Here is a 21,378-nt window from a genome sequence, read left to right as displayed (position 1 = left end):
ATTGGGAGGTGGGAAGGGGGAAGGGGAACGAACTCAAGGCTTTTGTCCAAGGGAAAGGAACAGAGGACGAGGGCAAAAGTAAGTATGCCTAATGATGTCAGGCCTATGGATGGGGACAGAGGGAGGCGGACTGACGAAGTCAGACCTGACAACGAGGAAAGAGAGAGAGGACTCGAGGCCAAGGATGAGGAAAGAGAGAGAGGACTCAAGGAGGGCGAGAATGCAGCTAGAGGGAGGTCGCAGTCAGATAGAGCAACAACGATCATAGAGGGAGGACTAAAGGAGCCAGACCTAGGGATGGGGCTAAAAGGAGGATGGTGGGCAAGTAAAAAAAATGAGCATTCTGTGATATCTCGAAATGTGCAAACACTAAAAATAATTGGGATGAAACTCTCATTTGCATATTCCTATCTGCATGAGTAGTGCATTCCAGTAGACACACCCGCCTTGGTCAGTGACTAATTGGTTCAGTCCGAATTTAGGGCCTTGGCTGAGCAGGACGTATACTATGACTAATCGGCTGAGGTTCCCCAAACAAGTAGTCGTGGGGGCTTTATATATGCTCGTGACACAAGGGACACATGTGCCTCTCTGGCTGTAGATGTACATCATTGATGTGCGCTGGAACGGCCCCTGTCCACTTGCAGCAGAATTCTAATCCCATCCCCTCCCTTAGCACTGCTTGTGCTGCCAGTCTCCCTAAGCGAGCCCTTCTTCGCTCATTTGCTGAAATATTTGAGTTTAATGACTGTGCCACCGAGGGGATAAAAGGCGTGACAGGGGGGAGGGGTTTGGGGGGGGGGGGGGTAGCCAAGCGGTGATTGGTTAGAGATGTGAGGGGAACGTGATAACCATTTGAGGAGTTTTAATTGAATGTGAACGTTTTGTTTTTTTCCCCCCAATGCAGACAAACCAACACCTAGGACAATGGCACAGACAAACCCACTCTCCGTCCCCCTGGGACCCTGGAAGGTACGAGTTGCTGTTCACGGCTGTATGATGCGACGAGTGGGCAACTGGGAATATTACAATGTGGACCCACCTGGGCACCTCTGTCTTAACCAGGCGGGGGCTCTGCTGGGTGTGAAACCTAGTGATTCCGGTGGAGGCTTAGACACAAAGGCCTGAGAGCTCCAGGAGGCAGGGCCGGGCTGGGCAGGAAAGAAAGGAGACCTCCATCCCCTGACCCTCAAACCTTTTGAGCAGTCCCATTTTGAGAATGTTTTGCAGCTTCTGGTGTGTGTGAGAGCACATGAGGCCAGTAACATTGATCAATATGATCAGTTGCAGAATGTGCAATGACCAAGTAGCCCAAAAGACTAGCCCAAGTCCAACTGTTGGCGCAGCCCATCGCGCCGTGCCCTACACGTCCGGCAGCCAAATCTATGGACAACTTTCTGATAATGTGCTGAGGGAAAATCGGCTGGAACTGTACAAATGGACCTCATCACGAGTTGGGCGGTATCCCGGTGGTAGACCGACCTGGGCAAATAGCACTACCGCCAACTGGTCCGGCGGTATTACTGCCGGATCACAGGTTTGGCGGTAGCAGTAACTCCCCATTCCCCATTGGGTCCAATGGACCCAATGGGGCATTTTCGGCACAATTACCGTACGCTAATACTGAGGCGGTAATTGCACCGATAATTGGCATTTTTTCGGCGTATTTATCCCCAGCTCAGAGCTGCCAGACTCGTGATAGGCCCAGCCCTTTGATGCGGCGGTAATGCCACTAACGCCGCATTTAAGGGCTACGGCACAACTCCTGATGAGGCCAGATCTGCATGCGATTTCCAAAATCTGCAAAGAATATTGAAAGTCTGGGCTCATACGAATTCTGCATCTCCCTCAGATTTGGACTGGCTGTACCTCTAGGCCAGCCCGAGCCTAGAAAAAGGGGGCACAGGGGGGCGCAGTTCCTGTTAATAAAGGTAGAGGAGCACTACATTTACTGAGACTTTGCAGACGAGGTGCAGAATCTGGTTTTTAGTTTTGGCTACTAGGTGGCAAGCCGAAACTATAGCATCAGAGCACAGATAGGGGAAATGGCCAATGAGGAGGGGCACAGAGTGTGTAGGTGTCGATTGGTTATTTGCCCACGCATTGAGTGCCCATGGCTAAGCTGAACCATATGGACATTCCCACCCAGTTCATGCCCCTCCCCTCCCAAAAGACCTTCTTAAGGGAACTCTTTCAGTTCGCTTTAATTAAGCCTTACCATCAAAATTTGCAGTTAAAGGTCCTGTCAGTGTTTTTTCAAAGCAGTCTTCTGAAAGTTGACTTAAACTGAGCTATAAAAGTACTAGTGTGTAATAAAAAAATGTCTTAACCTGGTCTGGCTTCAGCCACTCTATTTATAAGCACTCTGCATGTTCTTCACTGAAGTCCTGTTGAAAACAAGCATTGGCAAAGCCAACAGTTTTAGCTTGTGTATAAGTTTTAGGTATTTGCAAGGCAATGCTACTAGATGCCTAGGTACTTGCACCATTTTGCAGCAGCAACCACCCATAGCCAGTTAATACCACTACAGAAGTGCCTGGCAAGTGCCTTTCCCATGCCTACACAAAAGCCCAAACTGTTGGCATTGCCAATGTGTGTTAAAGATGATGACCAGAAAGCACCAGGTCAGTGGGAAGAGAGGGCGGGCTGGTTGGGTCCAGGGATGTCCCTGAATATGGAGCATGGAACTGTTGACCTGTAGGAGCAGGTTGGTCCAGTCCAAGGGATTAAAGGAATGGGGAGCACAGAAGTCTGGGTCACAAGGGTCCGACTGGTCCATTCCTGTGTTGTTAATGGAAGAGAGATCGGCAAAGTTTAGGTCCCTAGGGAGAGGCTGGGTAGGTCCAGGCATTAAGAGAAAAGAAAGAGCACAGACATCTGGGAAACTAGGGACACACTGGCCCCATCCTCGGCATTCAAGGGCGTGGGAATGCAAAAGCCAGGTCTCTAAGTATACTCTGATCCAGTCAAATGCATTAACTGCAGCAGTGGGGGCAGTATTAAGAGGCAGGCTGGTCCATGCATGGGTATTGTAAGTAGTGGAGAGTACGGAATGTAGTCCACCATACCAATAGGCAGGGCCGGCCTTAGCGGCGTGAGCCCACCAGGCAGCAAAACAAACTTCCCCCACCCTCTTTCACCAGCCCGCCCCTGGTCATGCGCGTGGGGCACATTTTTCAATAGGCGCCGATGAAAAAGCATCAGTGCCCTATTGTTATTAAATGCTCCCCGCTCCCGAGAGCAGGGTGCATTTCATTTCAATAGGGTGCCTGCCGCACCTTTTCCCACTACACCAGCTTGGGGGAGACCTTGAAAGACTCCCCCGAGCTGGCTTGGTGGGGGGTTCATGGCCCCCCGTCCCCCCGGCGGTCGCCTCGGCGGCCCTGCCCTAAAGCCGGCCCTGCTCATAGGAAGGTGATGCAGTACGCCCCTTATAACCTATTTCATTTGTGTGGGCACAAAGATTTGCAATGTGACTTGGCTCTCCAGTGATGGCAATGGTCAGACTCTTGCTCCGTTGTGTGTTCCAGGTCACCGTGTATGACCAGGAAAACTTCCAGGGCAAGAGGATGGAGTTCACAGCCGCCTGCCCAAACATCATGGCGTGCAGCTTCGACAACATCCGGTCCCTGAAGGTGGAATGCGGAGCGTAAGTAGGAAGGCGCACGCGCATTCACCTGCGTAGCTCAATCCACTGACGGCACTGAACGGCGCCGTCATGTGACTGTCGACTTTGGCCAAATGTCCACAAACCGAAGTTCACGGTAAACTTGCTTGAAGTTGCTTCCTCCCAATGGGAGAAAGCGACACGTGCAAGACGCAAGAACCCGTTGCGGCAACCTGTGTTTATTTAACATGTTTCCACTTCCAAAGCTTTTCCACTGGGTCAGAATCAGGAGCAACTAACTGAAGTGGTCCCCAGAGAGTGGTTTGCTTTGCATTCAGTCCAGAGTGTTGCCTTTCATTGTGTGTTACACTGTACCTTCTGGCCAGTGGCAGACTGACTATGCTACTGTTTTTTTAAACACCCCATCACACAACACCTGCTTTCATAGCATCACCTAACACATCCTTGCATGTTTCTGAAATGTGACATTGTTCAACATCTACAGAATTTCAGGGGTTCAGTCCACACAGTTACAGGCAGGGGAGTATCCAGCATTGCAAGAGTGTGGGGAAAGGGGAGTATCGAGCCACGAAAAAAGTCCTGCTTACCCCTCCCCCCCACCCCCCAGGCCCCCATGCAGTACAGGCGATTCCATATGGTATAATTTGCACGCACCCAATCAACATTTTGGTAAAATTAGTGGCAGGTGGCATTTTAACACAACCACATAAACAAAAAAAATAAAACTGCAGAACCATTACAGATGCAGGAAACTCATCTATTAGAGCTCTGTGGGGCAAAGTATATGCAAACCTCCTAATTTAAGTAAGACAAGTGGCAAATTACTTTGTGGTGCAAAATATCAAAACTAACATTTCATAAAAAACTATCCACTTCAAACATCATCATAGCAATATGTTGAGCAATAAGAGTATGGCTTTAGTTTTAGTCTCCAGAACCTGCATGCAAAGTCACAATAGTATTAATGTGAGCCTAACAAATCCCTCTTGGGTTTTAAAGCTATAGACATTGTTTCATAAAACATGCAGCATTATGTACCCTTATCACTTCTGCTCACCCCCATTCACATTTCTTAAGGGGCAACATTCCCTGCTAACAGACCCCTCACACTCTAATCGGTGCCTAATGGCTCCCTTTGCAGTGCTCTGTTGACACATAGCAAAGTGTCAGGTCCTCGGACCACCACTCTGCTGCCCGGATCACCACGGGACGTTGCCCTGGCAGAGGGACATCTCTCCTGTTTCGGCACCCTCAGATAATGGAGGAGCCCAATGGGCACCCTCATTGTCCTGCCAGTGGGACACCACTACCGTTTGGCACCCTGCGGGTGCCCAACAATAGAGGGGTCCCAAATGCAAAATGTCCCAGTCTGACTATTAAAAGAGCCAAGCCCCCCATTCCCGCCCCCGCTTGGTACGCCACAGGTTACAGGTCTTGTGAAGTCCCGCCTTCTAAGGCGCCATCTCTTGAGTGGACAGTGTTTCACCATCAACGTGCCCAGCCGTGATCTTTGCTTCTCTGTTGCTTGCAGTTGGGTTGGCTATGAGCACACAAGCTTCTGTGGCCAGCAGTTCATCCTGGAGCGAGGGGAGTACCCACGATGGAACGCCTGGAGCGGCAGCAACGCCTACCACATCGAGCGCCTAATGTCCTTCCGCCCTGTCTGCTCAGCTGTAAGTACCTCCGGGGGCACACTGCATGCCAGTCTCACTCCAATTCAAAGGCTGGCATCTGATCTCGCTTTCACGAGCACCCACCACATAGGTTTGAGTAAACTGCAGGTCAGAGATGTGAAACTAGACCTTCCAACGTTACTAGAGCTTTAAAATGAGTGCCATTTTTCGAGGGTAATACTCGTGTCTGTGCTTACAGCATCCGGGGCTTTAAGTGGGGTAAGAAATCGAGGGGGGGCTCATTTGGGGCGTGGCTTGTGGGATGGGCGCGGCCTAAAAAGTACACAAACCATAGTAAGGTACGCAAACAAATATATAACATGTATATATTTGTGTGCGTACCTTACGGTTTAGGTACTTTTCAAGCCATCTTTTTTAAGATTTTTGAAAAGTAATTTATAAAAGAGGGCTTGAAAAGTACACAATTCAATCCATCTTTTATATAGCTTTGACGACGGACAAAACACGAGTTGTCTTTTTCCGTTGGCAAAGCTTTATTAAAGATGGCTTGAGTTGTGCACTTTTCAAGCCATCTTCAAACCTCAAAATATTTCAAGGAATCCCCAGGTGCGCCGAGGTTAAGGTTAAAGACACCTCGGCGACCTGGGGTGGGGGTGGGGAAACAAAGGCACAGTAATTTCCTCTGGTGACCCCGCGGGCAAGGGGTCACCAGAGGAATTTACAGTGTCTGGCAGAAGTGCCAGCCAGCCACAGCAAAGCTGTGGCTGGCTGGTACTTCTGTCACCTTGCCTGACTTAATGACGGACGCATCTCCATTCGCGGCTGCAGAGGGATATTGTGTCCCACCAATGTTGTGGTGGGAGCGGGGCCCCGGCATTTGGATGCCAGAAAGTGTACGTCAGGGGTCTGCAACCTTTGTCTCCACAGATGCTTTTGGACTACAACTCCCACCAGTCCAGCCAGCATAGTTTATCACTACGTTTGCTTCAGCTCTAAATCGTACATCTCGCTTGGCCAACTTGGCCCAATCCTGTCGCTACCACCTGGCTTTATGGCCGCCGACGAGACCTACTATCCCTCCTTCTGATTTTTGTCCACTCATCCAAGCCCGGGTGTTGTCAGGCTAGATGGCGCTAGTGATATTGAGGTGGGCCCTCTGCCTCTATTCCGGGCCCAATGACGCGTAGACCAGCCACTTAGTCTAATGAATGCTTTTTCAGCTGCTCCAAGATTGTGGAATTCTTTATTCCCGATATTCATTGTGCTACCAATCTGTTGTCTTTTCGAAATATGTTAAAACCTATTTTGTTAGGCTAGTGTATCCGGTTTTATTTATTTATTATATAGCGCACCTAACCCAAGGGTATCGATGGCATTATCTTTTTTTGTCTCTTTTAATTCGGCTTCACTTTACTTAATTTATATTGTATTTTGTTTCTTACCGGTTTTTAAATGAATTGTGGTTTTGTAAATAAAATATACCTTATATCACCGTTGTTTTAATTTTTGAAAATACATTCTATAGCCAGTTACCTACGCCTTCAGAAATTGTATAATACACGAAATCCATATATTTTAATTTCTTTACATCAAAATGGCGACCCTGGTGTCTTTTGACTGAATTAAAACAGCTGGAAAAATCCTGCATCCGTTTACTTTGCAGAATGTATTCCCAGCAAAATAAGGGGAACCCAGTAAAGAATTTGCCCTGGCTCTGCTGAGGAATTCTGCAGCAAGATTTTATGAAAATTGCTGGAAAAAATGTTTTTTCCAGTAATTTTCATAAAATCCTGGTAGTTTAATTCACACTTTTTTAAAAATGTAAATTTCCTGATGACAATATTTTAACAAAAATATTACAAAATGCAGTCAATGTTGTGAAATTCTGTGCTAAATATCATAAAATATGTAGAAGTGAATTTGCCCAATCTCACAGACAGTCGTAGAGATTTTGAGCCACGCCGAGATTCGGGCTGCCCAGTGCTGCTGGGTCAGAGTCAGTTGCATGTCACACAATCTCTCGAGTTCAGGCTCCAGTCGCTTCCTCTCTACCCAGGTGTTTCATGGGCTTTCTTTGTCCCCCCCCCCCCCTCTTGCAGAACCACAAGGAATCCAAGCTGGTGATCTTTGAGAAGGAGAACTTCATTGGGCGCCAATGGGATATGTGTGACGACTACCCCTCTCTGCAGGCCATGGGCTGGTGCAACAATGAAGTTGGCTCAATGAAGGTGCAGTGCGGCGCGTAAGTGACTTCCACCATTTACAAAAAACGATCGCAGGCTCAGGGTCACTTGCAGGAGAGTCCCATGTCCCAAGGAGGTGTAGGGTGCGAGAGCGGGATCATCGAAAGCCCTGAACTAGAACGGGGGGCAGAATCAAACGGGGAGCTATAGGACCAGTGCTAGAATCTGGGCAGATCTCCCCCGATCTGGCAACACATTTCTCCCCGGATCATAGATCTGGAAAAAATCCATTTGCTCCCTGCAAGTGCTTTAATGTGTTAGGACTTAACAGTGCCAAAGACAGGATTCTAATCCAGGCTCTTGGACCCAGATGTGTGAAACTTATCCACAAGACCACTTGAACGCGGGATCAGCAAAACTGTGATATCACTTGCTAGGATGGTACTCAGCAAGACATATTTAAATAACGCTTTTTCTGTTTAAAAGGTGTGCACCTTTTATAGCTTGCTGGCCACGTTATAGGAAAGACTCCTCTCCTGGGTTATTATCCATGTGTTCATGATTAATCTTCTGAGAGGCAAAAGGTTTATGTGGTGGGGGCAGGGGGAGTGAGAAGAATCCCCCTGCCCACTGGTGGTGGGATCCCACAGTAAATCATTTCCATTTCCAGCCCTGGTTACAACCATGCCAGTTATTTGTATCATGATAAAAGCTAAACGACGGTCGTTTGGTGGAAAAGTGGCTAGGCCTTGAACTGGTCTGCAATACACTCATAATAACACTGAGAGCCTTTGAAATCATGTAAGGAACTATCACACTTTCTGAAAAGGTGTAATATTGCCTAAAATGAAATGAATAGGTTCTAGGAAAGAAGGAAAGCGTGGTGAGGAAAGGGGTGGCAGGCCTTATTTTTAAAATAATGTTAAGAACTCCATCACACCTTTTTTTTAACAACACAGTGGCAGCTCCCAAAAAGTAATTCTATTATTTATAAGGTGAGTGGGGACTCACCTAGATGATTGTTATAATTTCTGGTCTCTTCATCTGGAGTATTATGTATTGTTGGGGATTCCTCACCTAGAGTAGTGTTACCATTTCATTTCTGAGGACTTCATTTGGAGTATAATATGCAAATGAGATTGCCTCCCCTAGAGTACTGTGGCCATTTCTGGGGTCTTCATCTGGAGTATTATATGTCGTTGTGGTGCCTCCCCTAGAGTATTGTGACCATTTCTGGGGTATTTATCTGCAGTATTATATGCTGTTGTGGTGCCTCCTCTAGAGTACTATTAACATTTCTGGGGTCTTCATGTGGAGTATTATATGTTGTTGTGGTTTCTCCCCTAGAGTACTGTTACCATTTCCGAGGTCTTCATTTGGAGTTTTATGTGCTGTTGGGGATTCCTCACCTAGAGTATTGTGACCATGTCATTTCTGGGGTCTTCATTTGGAGTATAATATACAAGGCCTACGGGCATGTTGGCACATTGCAAGAATTAAAAATAAATAAAATATAAATAAAATAATTGAGAATGCATCCCCTGGAATATTGTGACCATTTCTGGGCTCTTCATCTGCAGTATTAAATGCCATTGTGGTGCCTCCCCTTGAGTACTGTTACAATTTCTGGGGTCTTCATCTGGAGTATTATATGCCATTGTGGTGCTTCACCTAGAGTACTGTTATCATTTCTGGGGTCTTCATCTGAAGTATTATGTGCTGTTGGGGATTCCTCACCTAGAATATTGTGACCATTCATTTCTGGGGTCTTCATTTGGAGTATAATATATTGTGACAATTTATGGGATCTTCATCTATAGTATTATATGCCATTGTGGTGCCTCCCCTTGAGTACTGTTACCATTTCTGGGGTCTTCATCTGGAGTATTATATACCATTGTGGTACTTCACCTAGAGTATTGTTACAATTTCTGGGGAATCCATCTGGAGTATTATATGCCAGTGTGGTGCCTCCCCTAGTGTACTCCCCTTCCCTCATCTCTGACTGTCTTTCTGCTATCCAGGAATGGCGTGCTGCCAACGACCTCTGCCTTAATGCCAGTAAGACTGAGATTCTACTTATCGGCACACCCACTCCCTCCTTCCCTGCAGCTCTCTGGCCGGCCTCCCTTGGCCCTCTTCCTGCAAGGCAAAAAACCTTGGGGTCATCTTCGACTCCACACTCTCCTTCTCTCCTCACATATCCGACGTCTCTAAGAAGTCACACTACCAACTACACCTCCTCAGAGGTATCCTTCCTTTCCTTCCCCCAGAAGCTCACTGTCTCCAGAGCCCTGGTTCTCTCGAAGTTGGACTACTGTAACAGCCTCTATCTAAATCTTCCTGCCTCTACTCTCCGCCCTCTGCAACTCATCCAGGACAGGACTGCGAGACTTGTCCTTGGCCTCAAGCCCAGGGACCGTATCGCTCCAGGACTGAAATCGCTACACTGGCTCCCAGTGGCTGCGAGGATTATGTTCAAAACCCTCTGCATTGTCCACAAGGCCTTCTGGGGCCTTGGGCCAAAATACCTTCAACTCTCTCTTCCTAAATATCTTCCTTCTCGAGCTCTTCGCTCATCCACCTCCAACTACCTCAGGGTCAGCCGCTTCTCCAAGCAATGAGCTGGGGGTAGATCTCTCTCCGCAGCAGGGGCCTCCCTCTGGAACAGCCTTCCTGCCTCCCTGAAACTTGAGGAGAACCATCTCCGGTTCGGGAAGCACCTCAAAACCTTCCTCTTTGCCTCCGCTTTCCCTCCCTCTCTCCCTTGCTAAACTCACTGATCCTGCACTGAATCCGCAACTGGGCCACTCACCGATCTCGGTCCTTGGCCCAGCCACTCTTCCCTGCACTGCCTACCTGCACTACAGGACTGTCTCTGTATCCTACAGCCCCTTCTCCCAGCACTTACCTTGCACTTGGCACCAGCTGGCCCTATTATTTATCTTGTATTCTACTTACCATGTACTGCACTTTCCTTGCACTTGCCACCAGCTGGCCCTATTATTTATCTTGTATTCTACTAACCATGTACTGCACTTTCCCCTCTCCCCTTCCCCTTGCACTTTTCCCAGTCCCCCTACCGTTGCACTTGCACGATCTGAATGACACCTGGCCTAGTAGGATCGTTGTCTGTCTCCCCTTTCCCCCCCCGCCTCGTCGCGCCTTGAAACACTTGTGTATAGGCGCGTTACACATGCCATATCATATCATATTGTTACCATTTCTGGGTATTCATCTGAGACCATTTCCGTGGTCGATATCTGGAGTATCATGTGCTGTTAAGATAGAGTATTGGGACATGTCAGGGGGCTTCATCCTGAGGATGATGTGCCACTGGCATGCCTCACCCAGAGTATTTTAACAATTTCCGGATCCTCGTCTGAAGCATAATGAGCAGTGTGGGAGGCCTCACAATGAACAGTGTGTCTATTTCTAGAGGCCTCATCAGGAGTATGTTCTTCAGATCTGTAGGTAACACATGCAGGAGCCCTTTTCTATGTTATTACATATTGTTCTGAATATCTTTACATACAGTGTGATGCCTAGCTGCGAGGGCCACATCTGGGGCCTTGTACCCAGTTCTGAAGACCACATATTGTGAAATCTATGCACTCATGGAGACCACACGTGTTGCATTGAGTGCAGGTCCAGAAACCCATTCAGTTGTATTGCCAAAATCTAAAACCCTCATATGCAATATTACCATCACTTCTAAATATCTCATCTGGAACATTGCATCCTGTGCTGGAGGCCACATCTGTATCACCGCATGTTACCTCAGACACTTCTTTCGGTTTGCTGTTGCCAGTCCCAAAGGCCTCACCTGGAGTGTCTTGTCCAGTTATGGCGCCCTAACCTGGAGTAATGTGTCCAGTCACAGAGGTGCTTTCTTGCAGGACAGTGTCCAGTTTTGGAGGGCACATCTCAAGAATTGCACTTGTTTCCAGAAGGCTTTCCCCGGACTATTTTACACAATTCGAAAGGCCTTATCTAAAGTACTGTGTCCAGTTCTGGTGGCCTCATCAGGAGAACTGCACCCAGTTCGGCAGAGGTCACCTGGAGATTGGTAAGAGGGGGGCTTCTAAGACTGAGCAAATGTGCGGTAAATCTAATAGAGGCTGTGTCAGATAAAGCCTCTTTGGGTACTGCCTAAGGTTTCCCCCTACCAGAGGGGTCGCTGGTGGAGGAGGGGGCTGAAGGGGCTATAGCCCCCGGTCCATTGGTTGCAGACCCGGATAGAAGCTCAGGGGCTACAACCAAAAGGCCAAAAGGCTAGCTAGCCCCGAGTCCCGACAGTCCTGACATTAGCGTAGCCCCGGAACTTTTCCAGACCTAGCAACACCTCCTGCCCCTTCCTAACCCTGCACGGATTGACTCTGAAATTAGCTCAACTGCATCACACAGACAAGCCCCAACTAGGACGTAGCATGCCTGTGATGGGAGTTAATCTCTGAGAGATATCCGGATTTGGCAGACACAGTCACATGTCTCGGGAGGATAGTTTAGGGGCAACGTGCTCGCCTTGGAAGCAAAAGGACACAGAACAACACAGGTTCGATCCCCGGGTCAGCGCTTAGAATTCTCTGTGTATTAAACACATTATAAATAACCTATCATATCATTTGAAATAACACGATATTTGGATTGTGGCATTATTCTGATCCTTTGCTGGAATCTCTGAAGCTATAAAGTGGGGTTCCCCAGTGATAGCTTGCCCAGGCCCCTCTTTTGTCTTAATGCGGGAGGGAAATCTGGTGATAAGGAGGTGGTGCACAGATAATCATGGCGACTTGTTCTTTTCTGATGTGTGCTCCATTGGGTGTTCCATTCTCACATTTAGTAGCCCTTTATTATAAATCCTATTTTACAGAAACAGGACTCATTAACTCTCACAAGTAGTGATAGCTAGACTCAACTCCCGGGCTCCCTAATGGAGTATAATGTAAAGTGTCCTTGTCTAGCGCACTTCTGCCATTTTGTCAGCCTCGTGCCACTTGATCTTAATAGAGGCCCTGCCCTTTCAGATAGGCAAAGAATTAAGGTATTCTGCCAGGAAATGTGCTGGCACCTTGTCTTTTCTCTTCATAGTTCTGATGGAGTGAGGGCCTAGTGCACCAACAAAGCAGCAATCGATTCCCTGTGTGTTCCCACAGACCCCCCACACAGGGTTCTTATGATTAGGTTGGTTTCTTGACCAGTAATACGGGGGCTCCGGGGGTACATGGGTGCTCCGCCCCCCCACTCCCCTGCCACCAGGGAAAGGCCATCTACTTTAAAGTCCCTATACTTAAAATGGGGAGTTTTTTGTTGTTGTCACAGCCATCCCCCACCCAAGGGAAAACCAAAGGTCGGTGCCCCCGCCAGTAATTTAATCAGACAGATCTCTGAATTACGATATGTAATTTACTGACACCAGATAACTGATTGTTGACCACTCCTACGTCTGTTCTTCGACACAGAGTCACTACGCAAATCTGGTCCTGATGAAGGCGCTACAACAGCTCCATCGCCGAAACATCCAGTGAGAGTAGGATTCTTCCCTAATAAGCTCACCAAGTCAGGGTTTCAATTACCTGCACTCGTATAGATTTCATCCTTTGGAGACGTAGATGTCGTATTGCTTTATTCTAAGATAAGATGTAAGAAGACTGCCTGAAAAAGCAATGCACTTTGGGATTTGAGGTTCAAACAATGGGAATATTTTTGAATATGCACTTGCGTGATCTCAGTGTCACCTGGCCTAGTAAGATCATTGTCTCCGTCTTCCCTCTGTTCCCCTCCCTTGCCTCGTTGCGTCTTCAAATACTTGTGTATAGGCGCGTTATAAATGCCATATCATATCACTAGTGTCTTGCCTGTTAGGAAACCCCTTTGGTTTGACACTAAGAAGTTACATGGATTTATTTTGACCACATGGGGCTGCATTTCAAGCCACCAGGGAGGGTCAGCACATTTTGGACCTCGATTTTGGGAAGCTCATGCAGCCGGTGCCCTTGGGCATGGCGCCTTCGGTATTGCTGGCCCTTCTTGCGGTCTCTGGTCCCCCTCCCTGTATGGCCTCAGCCTTTGCAGGCAGCTGATGAAGTGGGGGTATTCTGCGAGGCTTGCCGCTCCTCTCTCAGGAAAGTCTTTTTCCTCTTGGAAGGAAATGTTTCTTAAAGGCAGCGTTGTATTGCCTTCTTGGAGGTGTCTGCCAACGGTGAGACACCGGCTTTGAAACCAGAAGATCACTGCCCTAAGTCAACCTTTCCCAAACTAAACTTGTGCCCTTCCCCCCTTAGTTCCTTAAGGATGGATTGGGAGTGTTTGGAAACGGGACTCACCCGAATATAAAGTGTTTCACAAAGATGCATGAATTTATTAGGCAGGTGGAATCGGCGCACATGTATGATTTGTGAGCTGTAACGCCAACAGCAAGGCTTCAACCAATATTGTGGAGAACAGGGGGTGCAGGGGTTGAAGACAAACTATTCATGATATTTAAAAGGGGAGTTAATCGTGACAGAGAGCCGGGAAGATATAAGCAGAACAGAGTTAGGGGGAGGAATTTAACTCCCAAAGGAATGTAACTCTGCTGTAAGAGATGCCATGTGTTCAGTTCGGGGTATCATCACAATATGTAGATCGTAACATTCTCACACGCTGCCACCTCACCATATAACACTCAGCATATAAAATCACAAAACGTGACCACTTCGAGATGTGGGCTTTTAAAAGGCAAGCTGGGTGTACAGAGTACAGGTTTTGAAACTAAACTTTGCCATTGGAAGAGTGCCTGTCCTGACAGTAACAACGGTGAAAGGCATATTGGGAAATTGAGAAATAACGAGAGGCTGAACCATTTTTCCTTTGAGGGGTGAGATGTTTAATATAGCTGTGAAATAGCACCCTAGGGCCACTTCTAAGCGCCCAAGAGACCAAGAAGCATGCTAAAATGCCAAGACAAGAAGAGTGAGGCAGCCAGAGACAGTGTGCATCAGTGCACCCAGTGGTCTAGGCTGGGGCCCCTGGCATCCTCTAAGCTCCCAAATGCCCACAAAACACCTGTTCAATAGGTGATAACCCCTTCTGATGAAAATCACCTTCTCAAGTGATGGTGGGTATCACTGTACAGGTCCCATGGAAACTTCAATGCTCTGGGTCTGCTCTTCCAGTTGCCCTCAAGTCCTCCCTTTGAGGTGCCCCTGAAATAGAGAGGAATTATGGACATAATTAAGCAGACTCTATTAGTCTCTAGGCATCATTTGCAAATGTCATCCATCCAAACTTGCCTTCCTGAGCAGCGGGCACCTTAATGGCCACCAGATTTCCCCAGGGGCTTAAATTGCTTACCGAAGAACCTCTCTTCTTGTTGGGTTTGCGTGAATGAGGAAGAAAAGTGTCTCACCTGACAGCCCCCTTACATTGCACTCACTAAGTTCATCAACGCGTCCACTCAAGGGTTAGGCGGGCGCCTGCTTATCTGCAGGGCAGTCCAGGCATCCCACGGCCACCCACCAAAGCAGAAAGGAAGGAAACTGAGTCGGTCAATGTCCATAGACAGGATGTTGACCAATTACAAATCAGAACACACTTGCTTCGGAGGTAGTGCTCACAACCTGGCTAGCATCTTTAAGTCAAGTGTGCAAGAGTTTTTAAGGAGACATTACCTTAATGGTTCATATGTTTTTTTAATAAAAACATGAGGTCTGACAGCGCATTTTATTGTCATGGCATTTGCGTAGAGAAGGGAATGCATTTCGTCTTACTTTGGCATAATACCGTATGTCTGATCACATTTGGGGGGTATCCCGCCTGGGATACCACCCAACTTTATTTGCGTTAGCGCCCACCCGTCCAGCGGTATTACCGCCGGATCACGGGTTGAGCGCTGTTACTCCCCATTCCCCATTGGGTTTGTTCATGGGGAATGTTTGGCGCAATTACCATGCAGTAATACTGCTGGCGGTAACAGAGCCGAAAATGGGCATTTTTCCGGCGTGTCGCGGTAAAGATGCCAGACTGAAGATTGGGTGGACCCTTAAATGCGGCAGTAACAGTGTTACTGCCGCATTTAAGGGCTACCACCCAACTCGTGATCAGGCCCACAGTGTTTCTTTTTCTTTTTGGTCCATGAGTCAGCTTTTATTTATTTATGATGTATTATACAGGCTTGCATGCAGAATGAACCACTTCAAAGTATTAAGGAAGACGAAGGGTGGGGATTTGTTGCGTCACATCTGCCGGTCACTGATTAGGTGGTGGAAGTGGGATCCGGTGGGGGTGGGGGATCCAGAGCGAGGGTATCATTCAGAGCCGAGACCCTGCAGTCCTGTGCCAGATACCCCAGGTGGCTTTACTAATGTAAGTGAAAGAAGGGTCAGACCCTGGATCGGAAAGACCCTAAACAGTGGCTGATTGTCAGAGCTTCTGGAAGTCCTTGGTATTGTTGAGTTCCCCTTGATTGCCTTGGGGTTAGGAATCCCATATCCTTGGGGGGGGGGGGGCATGCGGAGATCTACCGATTAGAGTTTAATTTGCACTCATTCAGTCCAGTTGTGCAGAGGTTATTACCCAAATTGACCTTTTACAATTGACTTTTTGTCCTAATTGACCTAATTATAGTGGTCCTAATTGACCTTCTGCACAATTGACCTTTATATTATTTTAGTTATTTAATATATGTATTGGGTTGTTTTTGGATTATAAATGATATAAGGGGATTGGGTGGGGGTTTGCCAGGGGTTTTTGTATTGGGTGGGGGCTTGCGGGGTGTTTCCCCCCGCATATATGTCCAAATTGACCTTTTAAATTAGGTCAATTCTCCCGAGGTCAATTGTGAAAAGGTCAATTAGTATACAACCATGCAGAGCAGGTTTCTTTTATGGAAAATAGTTTTTTAAAGAACTTTCATGAACAGTAGGTTGTTCTTCTGGCATCTCAAATTCTATGGGAGAGCATGCCACACCTCTGGGCTGTTGGAAAAGCGGGTTAAGCCACCTCTGCTACTTTAGATAAGTGTCTGTAGTCTGTCGATTGAAATAAAGTTGAGCTCAATCTACCTTGTGTCTTCTTTTGAATGATGGTGCAGAAATGTAACTTCTATAGACTGACATGTTACAAGCCCTCCGTAATGGATCTAACTTCTGCTCTTCCAGCTGGGTTTGCTACCAGTATCCTGGCTACCGCGGCTACCAGTACACCTTGGAGAGCGACCACCATGCCGGAGAATACAAGCACTGGCGCGAGTGGGGCTCCCATGCTCAAACCTTCCAGATCCAGTCTATCCGACGTGTTCAGCAGTAAAGGTGCGGCCCCGATGCCCTGCACACCACCAACTACGCCTACACCCGTCGGAGCGGAGGGCTCTACCGGGACCATCGGGTGCTAGCGAACTCTGAAATTCAATGTTGAAATGCGAGAGATTCCTTTCTTGTACTGTGAAAGCTTCCAGGATGGTGCTGACAAATTGACAATGCCTGCGAAGCATCAATAAACAGCACTGAAAAATCGAACTGCTCCGATCTATTCTTTTACGCTCGTAGGGTCTCGGGAGGATAGTTCAGGGGCAACGTGCTCACCTTGGAAGCAAGACGACGCGGAGCAACAGAGGTTCGATCCCCGGGTCCGTGCTTAGAAACCTCTGGGTATTATGCGCGTTATAAATAACCAATTGCAATTACAATAGAGGGTTACAGTAGGTCCTTCAATAAATGCTGAGCTCTATGCAAGTCTATATAAATAGGACGAGCATACTCGTCTTTAGCACTTAAGGGTTTGATGCAGAAGTATGTTTCAAAACATTGATTTGAAGGGTTTAGAATAAAGTTCTAGGTGGAAAACAGGGATTTTCACAAATAAACAGGATGCTCTTCTCTGAGAACAATGTAAGAAAACAATATTAGGATGGAATCAGGTAATAATGTCCCCGGGAAAAGCCATTGGCAACATTATATATGGTGACATTATGTATGGGGACGGGTTGCAGGGATGTCCCTTGCTCCCCTTGTTAAAAAAAAAAATGTGGGTGTTGCGGGAGTGACCCCTATATGTTCAATGTAATAATGGGCCTCATTACGACCCTGGCGCTCCTCCCGTAATGAAGGGTGCTGGTACGGGACAGGCACCCTTCATTACGGGAGCGCCTATTACGAGGTTCCCTTTGCGGGACCCGGAACAGACGTCTGGTAAAACCAGACGTCATTTCTGGGTCCCGCGAGGGGACGAGGGAGCTAATAATGGGCCATTTGTAATGTGCCCGTTATTACCTCCCTCCCCACCCCTATGGGGGCTCAAATGGGAATGCTTCCTTCAAGGAGGAATTACCGGGTCCTCCAATGTTGGAATGACCCGGTAATTCCCCATTGAAGGAACCCGGTATTGGAGCTAATAGCACCATAGCTAACTCCATACTCGTAATGAGGCCCTGTCTCTGCAAAAAGCAGCAACATTTTCGTCAAGAGACATTTTGCTGGGACATTATTACATGGAACCATTAGGATGGGGTATCAGTAGAGTGTTGGGGGTTCTAACCTAATAAGTCTACAGATCTCACTCAGGTTCACTAGGTCTATTGGCCATACTCTGGAGCATAGTGCCCGGCACGCCCCTTGGTGCCAGTCGACAAACAGAAAGGGTCAGGATGAATGGATAAGGTTTAGTGGTTGTTCTACAGCATACAGCAAACTATGTTTGGTCATGAGTTTGAACATTCCAATTCAACTGGAAACCTTTGTACTAAATTACAAATCTTCCTTCGCGAAAAAGAGGTAATGACAGTGTCATTATGTGCACATGTGCGGCACAAACCAGGAAGTGGCTGCTGTGTGACATATTGTTGGTCGGAAGAGAGTGCGATAGTTCAGGGTGGCAGGAAAACGGTGGTCGGAACCCCCCCAAAGAAAATGAAGGAGCAGCAGCAGAAGCTGTCAATAAAATGGAGGAGCAGTGGTAGGAGCAATGAAAAGTGTGGATCGCTGCAGGTGGAGGGAGGGTAAGGAGGCGGGGCAACAGTAAATGGGTGAGAGCCACCAAGGGTACGGTGACGATTAGTACAGCAGTGAAGCTGGCAGAGCTGTCAGGTTCATGAACAGCAAGCATGGAATCTGGTAGACAGATATAAAGGGAAGAGAGGGAGGATCCACGAAAGATGGAAAAGGGAGAGCGATCTACCACATACAGCCAGTTTCAGGCTGAAAGCGATAATGTAAACACCACTTGCAAATGGCAGAACGAGTAACAGGAAACACAAATAACACTTCTGGGCATGGCGACCACAAGTTAATTTTAGAGTCAGTGCTTGTCAAGGGTATCCTTCAGGCATGGTCACTCTCGGATGTCGTGCTTCAGCATGGTTTTGGACAATTTCCTTCAAGGGCATTCTGTGCTCTGGATCACCTTGTTTGGGTTTCCCTGCCTTTCCTTTGTGCCCCTCCATTCCTCTTTGCCCGGCTCTGCACCAGAATTCCCTCTCTCACCGGCCTGACCATATGTGCCTCAGTGGCAGGGGTGCAGAGTACGTGGGGTGGTCCTGGACCCCCCCCCCCAAGAAAGTCCATTTGCATACCTGGAAAGGCCATTTGCATAAGAGTCCCTATACTTTCCATGTTATGTTATGTTAACGGCTCTTATACCGCACACTGTTTCCAACTGCATGGTCTGTTGGCGCTCTGGCGGATCTGTAAAGCAAGGGGGAGGCAGGTAAGTTAGTAGGACTGACCGGGAGAAAACAGCAAGAGAGCTGTGATGTGCGGTTGGCAGCTTCATTTCGGTTGACAACGTTCACTGAGCATAGGTGTGTTTTTCGAGTGGTAGCCGCCATGTGCTGTTGGGCAAGGCTATGTGTGGTTTGTTTTTCCGTTGTTGTGGTGTTGTGAAGTGTGTGCGGTCTGTTGTGCTGTATAGGTATGGTTGTGTTCAGTGCAATGGGACTTTTTATTTTCGGCTCTGGCACCCCCCCAGGGAAAATCAGAAGTCGGTGCCCCTGCTCAGAAGGCCTATGTGCTGACCTGACAAGGTGACTCTTCGCGCATATCACATCACAGTGACAACCGCGCTTACGGTTAGGCGAGCCTCCTGCACGTACATCACCTGCACTTCATGAACACAGTGTCCTGGGTGATCCGTCTCCTGTGTTTCGGTGCTTAGCTCTTGAGGTCTTTTGCATGCCTCTCTCCGTACTTTATCTAATTGGCACGCTCTCACCGAATGCCATTATCTGGGAACCTGCTCTCCTCTATCACAGAGAACGCAGTGCTTTCCCACCTTCACCAAAGAGGATTTTATAGCCATTCCCTAGAGACATTCACTACAAACCAACACACTGCAGGACAGTGGTAGAAGTGTGCCAAAAAGGTAGTGGAACTGTGGTCTCGACAGGGGAGAGGGTAGGCGGAAGCGTAGTGCAACATGAGACAAGTGTTGCGGCCGGGGCATTGCCATAGTATAAGTGACCAGTAACCAAGGCTCCTATTGCAACTTTACACTTGCACAGGGACATGAATGGGCAAATCCTCTATATAGACTGGTGAAAATTGGTGCAAAAAGTAGAGGAATGGTAAACAGAAAAAGATAAAGTACTGGAACACCACTCCTGACAGCTCCCGCTCACTTCGATCACTGCTGCAGGACCCGCTGAAGTCACGCCACCCATAGCTTCACTCCTGGTGTAAACTGAGGACACGCTGAAGTCACGCCACCCGTAGCTTCACTGCTGGTGTAAACTGAGGACCCGCTGAAATCATGCCAACCGTAGCTTCCCTGCTGGTGTAAACTGAGGACCCGCTGTAGTCACGCCACCGTAGCTTCACTGCTGGTGTAAAATGAGGGAGTGCATTATTAGTAGACTTGTAAACTAGTTTGAAGCCTGATAATAATTGTATGGATTGTGTCTTGCAGATGTTCTGGCAAGTAGCAATGCCTTACCTCTTATGGTAAGTCAGAGATAGGAGACGGACAAGAGGACATGTTTGACCAGCATCCTTTATTAAAGAAAGAAATGAAACCTTCTGTAAACCCTACTCTAATGATGGATACCCTAGTTAGAAAACAACAAAACGGGTGCTCATCAGGGTGTCAGACAAATAAATTCAGTCCTCTGTCCGAACCTACGCTTACCTACCAACTATCGTGCCACTATATAAAGAAAGACACAAAGAGATTCTAAGCTTCAGTTTAGGATAGATTTACTACCCCTTGGTTAACTTAAGTGGCGTATGGTTTTCTGACCGATCCACCCAGAGTTCTTGCAGTTTCTTTGCACTCCTCGACATCGTAGAACAGTTCCAAACAAAATAAATGTCTCTCAGTTTCTCCTATGGGACAAAGCAATGTCCTTGTCAGGTAGTCCATACAGTTTCTAGTTTATCTTCTCCTAGGATGTAGTCTCCCTATGGGAGGAGATTGATCCAACAAAAACAAAGTTTGTTATTTTGCCCTCCTGGGTTATTCAACTCGTTAGCCCCGTGTGGGCCTCAGGCTTTCTCAGTCAAATGTGGTTGGTGGTTTCTTCCACCCATTTCTGGGGAATTTCGTTTGTTAGCCCCATGTGGGCTTCAGGCCTGCTCAGCCCTGTCTGGTCAATCACCTGTTCCACACCCTTCTGGGTTATTCAGATTGTTAGCCCAATCTGGGCTTTGGTGTTACTCACCAGACGGGGAGTATGCCAAACCGGAGACCAGGACTGTACAGATCTGGGTAGTTGATTGAAGAGCCCGGTTTGGAGCCTCCAACCGAGCCTCCTCTCAGTGAGGGAACAAGTTCTTTTCAACGATATGACTCTTTGCTGGTTAGAACCAGACAACGAGACTGATCGCTTAAAAGAGCGGGGAGAGCGCACCGCCACGGAACCAGCTGTAATGGAAGAACAAGAGGTAAGTAACTGGGAGTAACGGGTATGCCCTTTATCCAAATCCTCTCCCCTGAGCAACGCCCTCTCCTTGTATTGAGGCAA

The 21,378-nt window shown here is 47.7% G+C and overlaps 2 protein-coding genes across 3 annotated transcripts in view; one reads left to right on the top strand and one right to left on the bottom strand.

The window, feature by feature from the left end:
* LOC138488363 (beta-crystallin B1-like) overlaps nucleotides 1-14,670 on the bottom strand; it is a 48,013-nt gene extending 33,343 nt beyond the window's left edge. Inside the window, exon 1 of the mRNA XM_069615282.1 lies at nucleotides 14,531-14,670. The gene's annotated coding sequence lies outside the window, so the exon portion shown is untranslated. The remainder of the gene's footprint in view (nucleotides 1-14,530) is intronic.
* Nucleotides 1-16,932, top strand: part of CRYBA1 (crystallin beta A1) — a 29,231-nt gene extending 12,299 nt beyond the window's left edge. The window contains exons 2-6 of one of the 2 annotated variants that reach the window (XM_069615281.1): nucleotides 908-972; nucleotides 3,531-3,649; nucleotides 5,160-5,301; nucleotides 7,362-7,504; nucleotides 16,586-16,932. In XM_069615281.1, coding sequence (XP_069471382.1) covers nucleotides 928-972; nucleotides 3,531-3,649; nucleotides 5,160-5,301; nucleotides 7,362-7,504; nucleotides 16,586-16,733 — 597 coding nt within the window. In that variant the 5' untranslated portion in view covers nucleotides 908-927 and the 3' untranslated portion in view covers nucleotides 16,734-16,932. The remainder of the gene's footprint in view (nucleotides 1-907; nucleotides 973-3,530; nucleotides 3,650-5,159; nucleotides 5,302-7,361; nucleotides 7,505-16,585) is intronic. The other variant, XM_069615280.1, reaches the window with a different exon arrangement.
* The last annotated feature ends 4,446 nt before the right edge of the window (nucleotides 16,933-21,378 follow it).

Source organism: Ambystoma mexicanum, chromosome 9 (genome assembly GCF_040938575.1).
Source record: "Ambystoma mexicanum isolate Mex_15411 chromosome 9, UKY_AmexF1_1, whole genome shotgun sequence".
NCBI classification, from domain to species: Eukaryota; Metazoa; Chordata; class Amphibia; order Caudata; family Ambystomatidae; genus Ambystoma; species Ambystoma mexicanum.
Note: the sequence above shows the minus strand (reverse complement) of the source record. Positions and strands in the feature narration are given on the sequence as shown.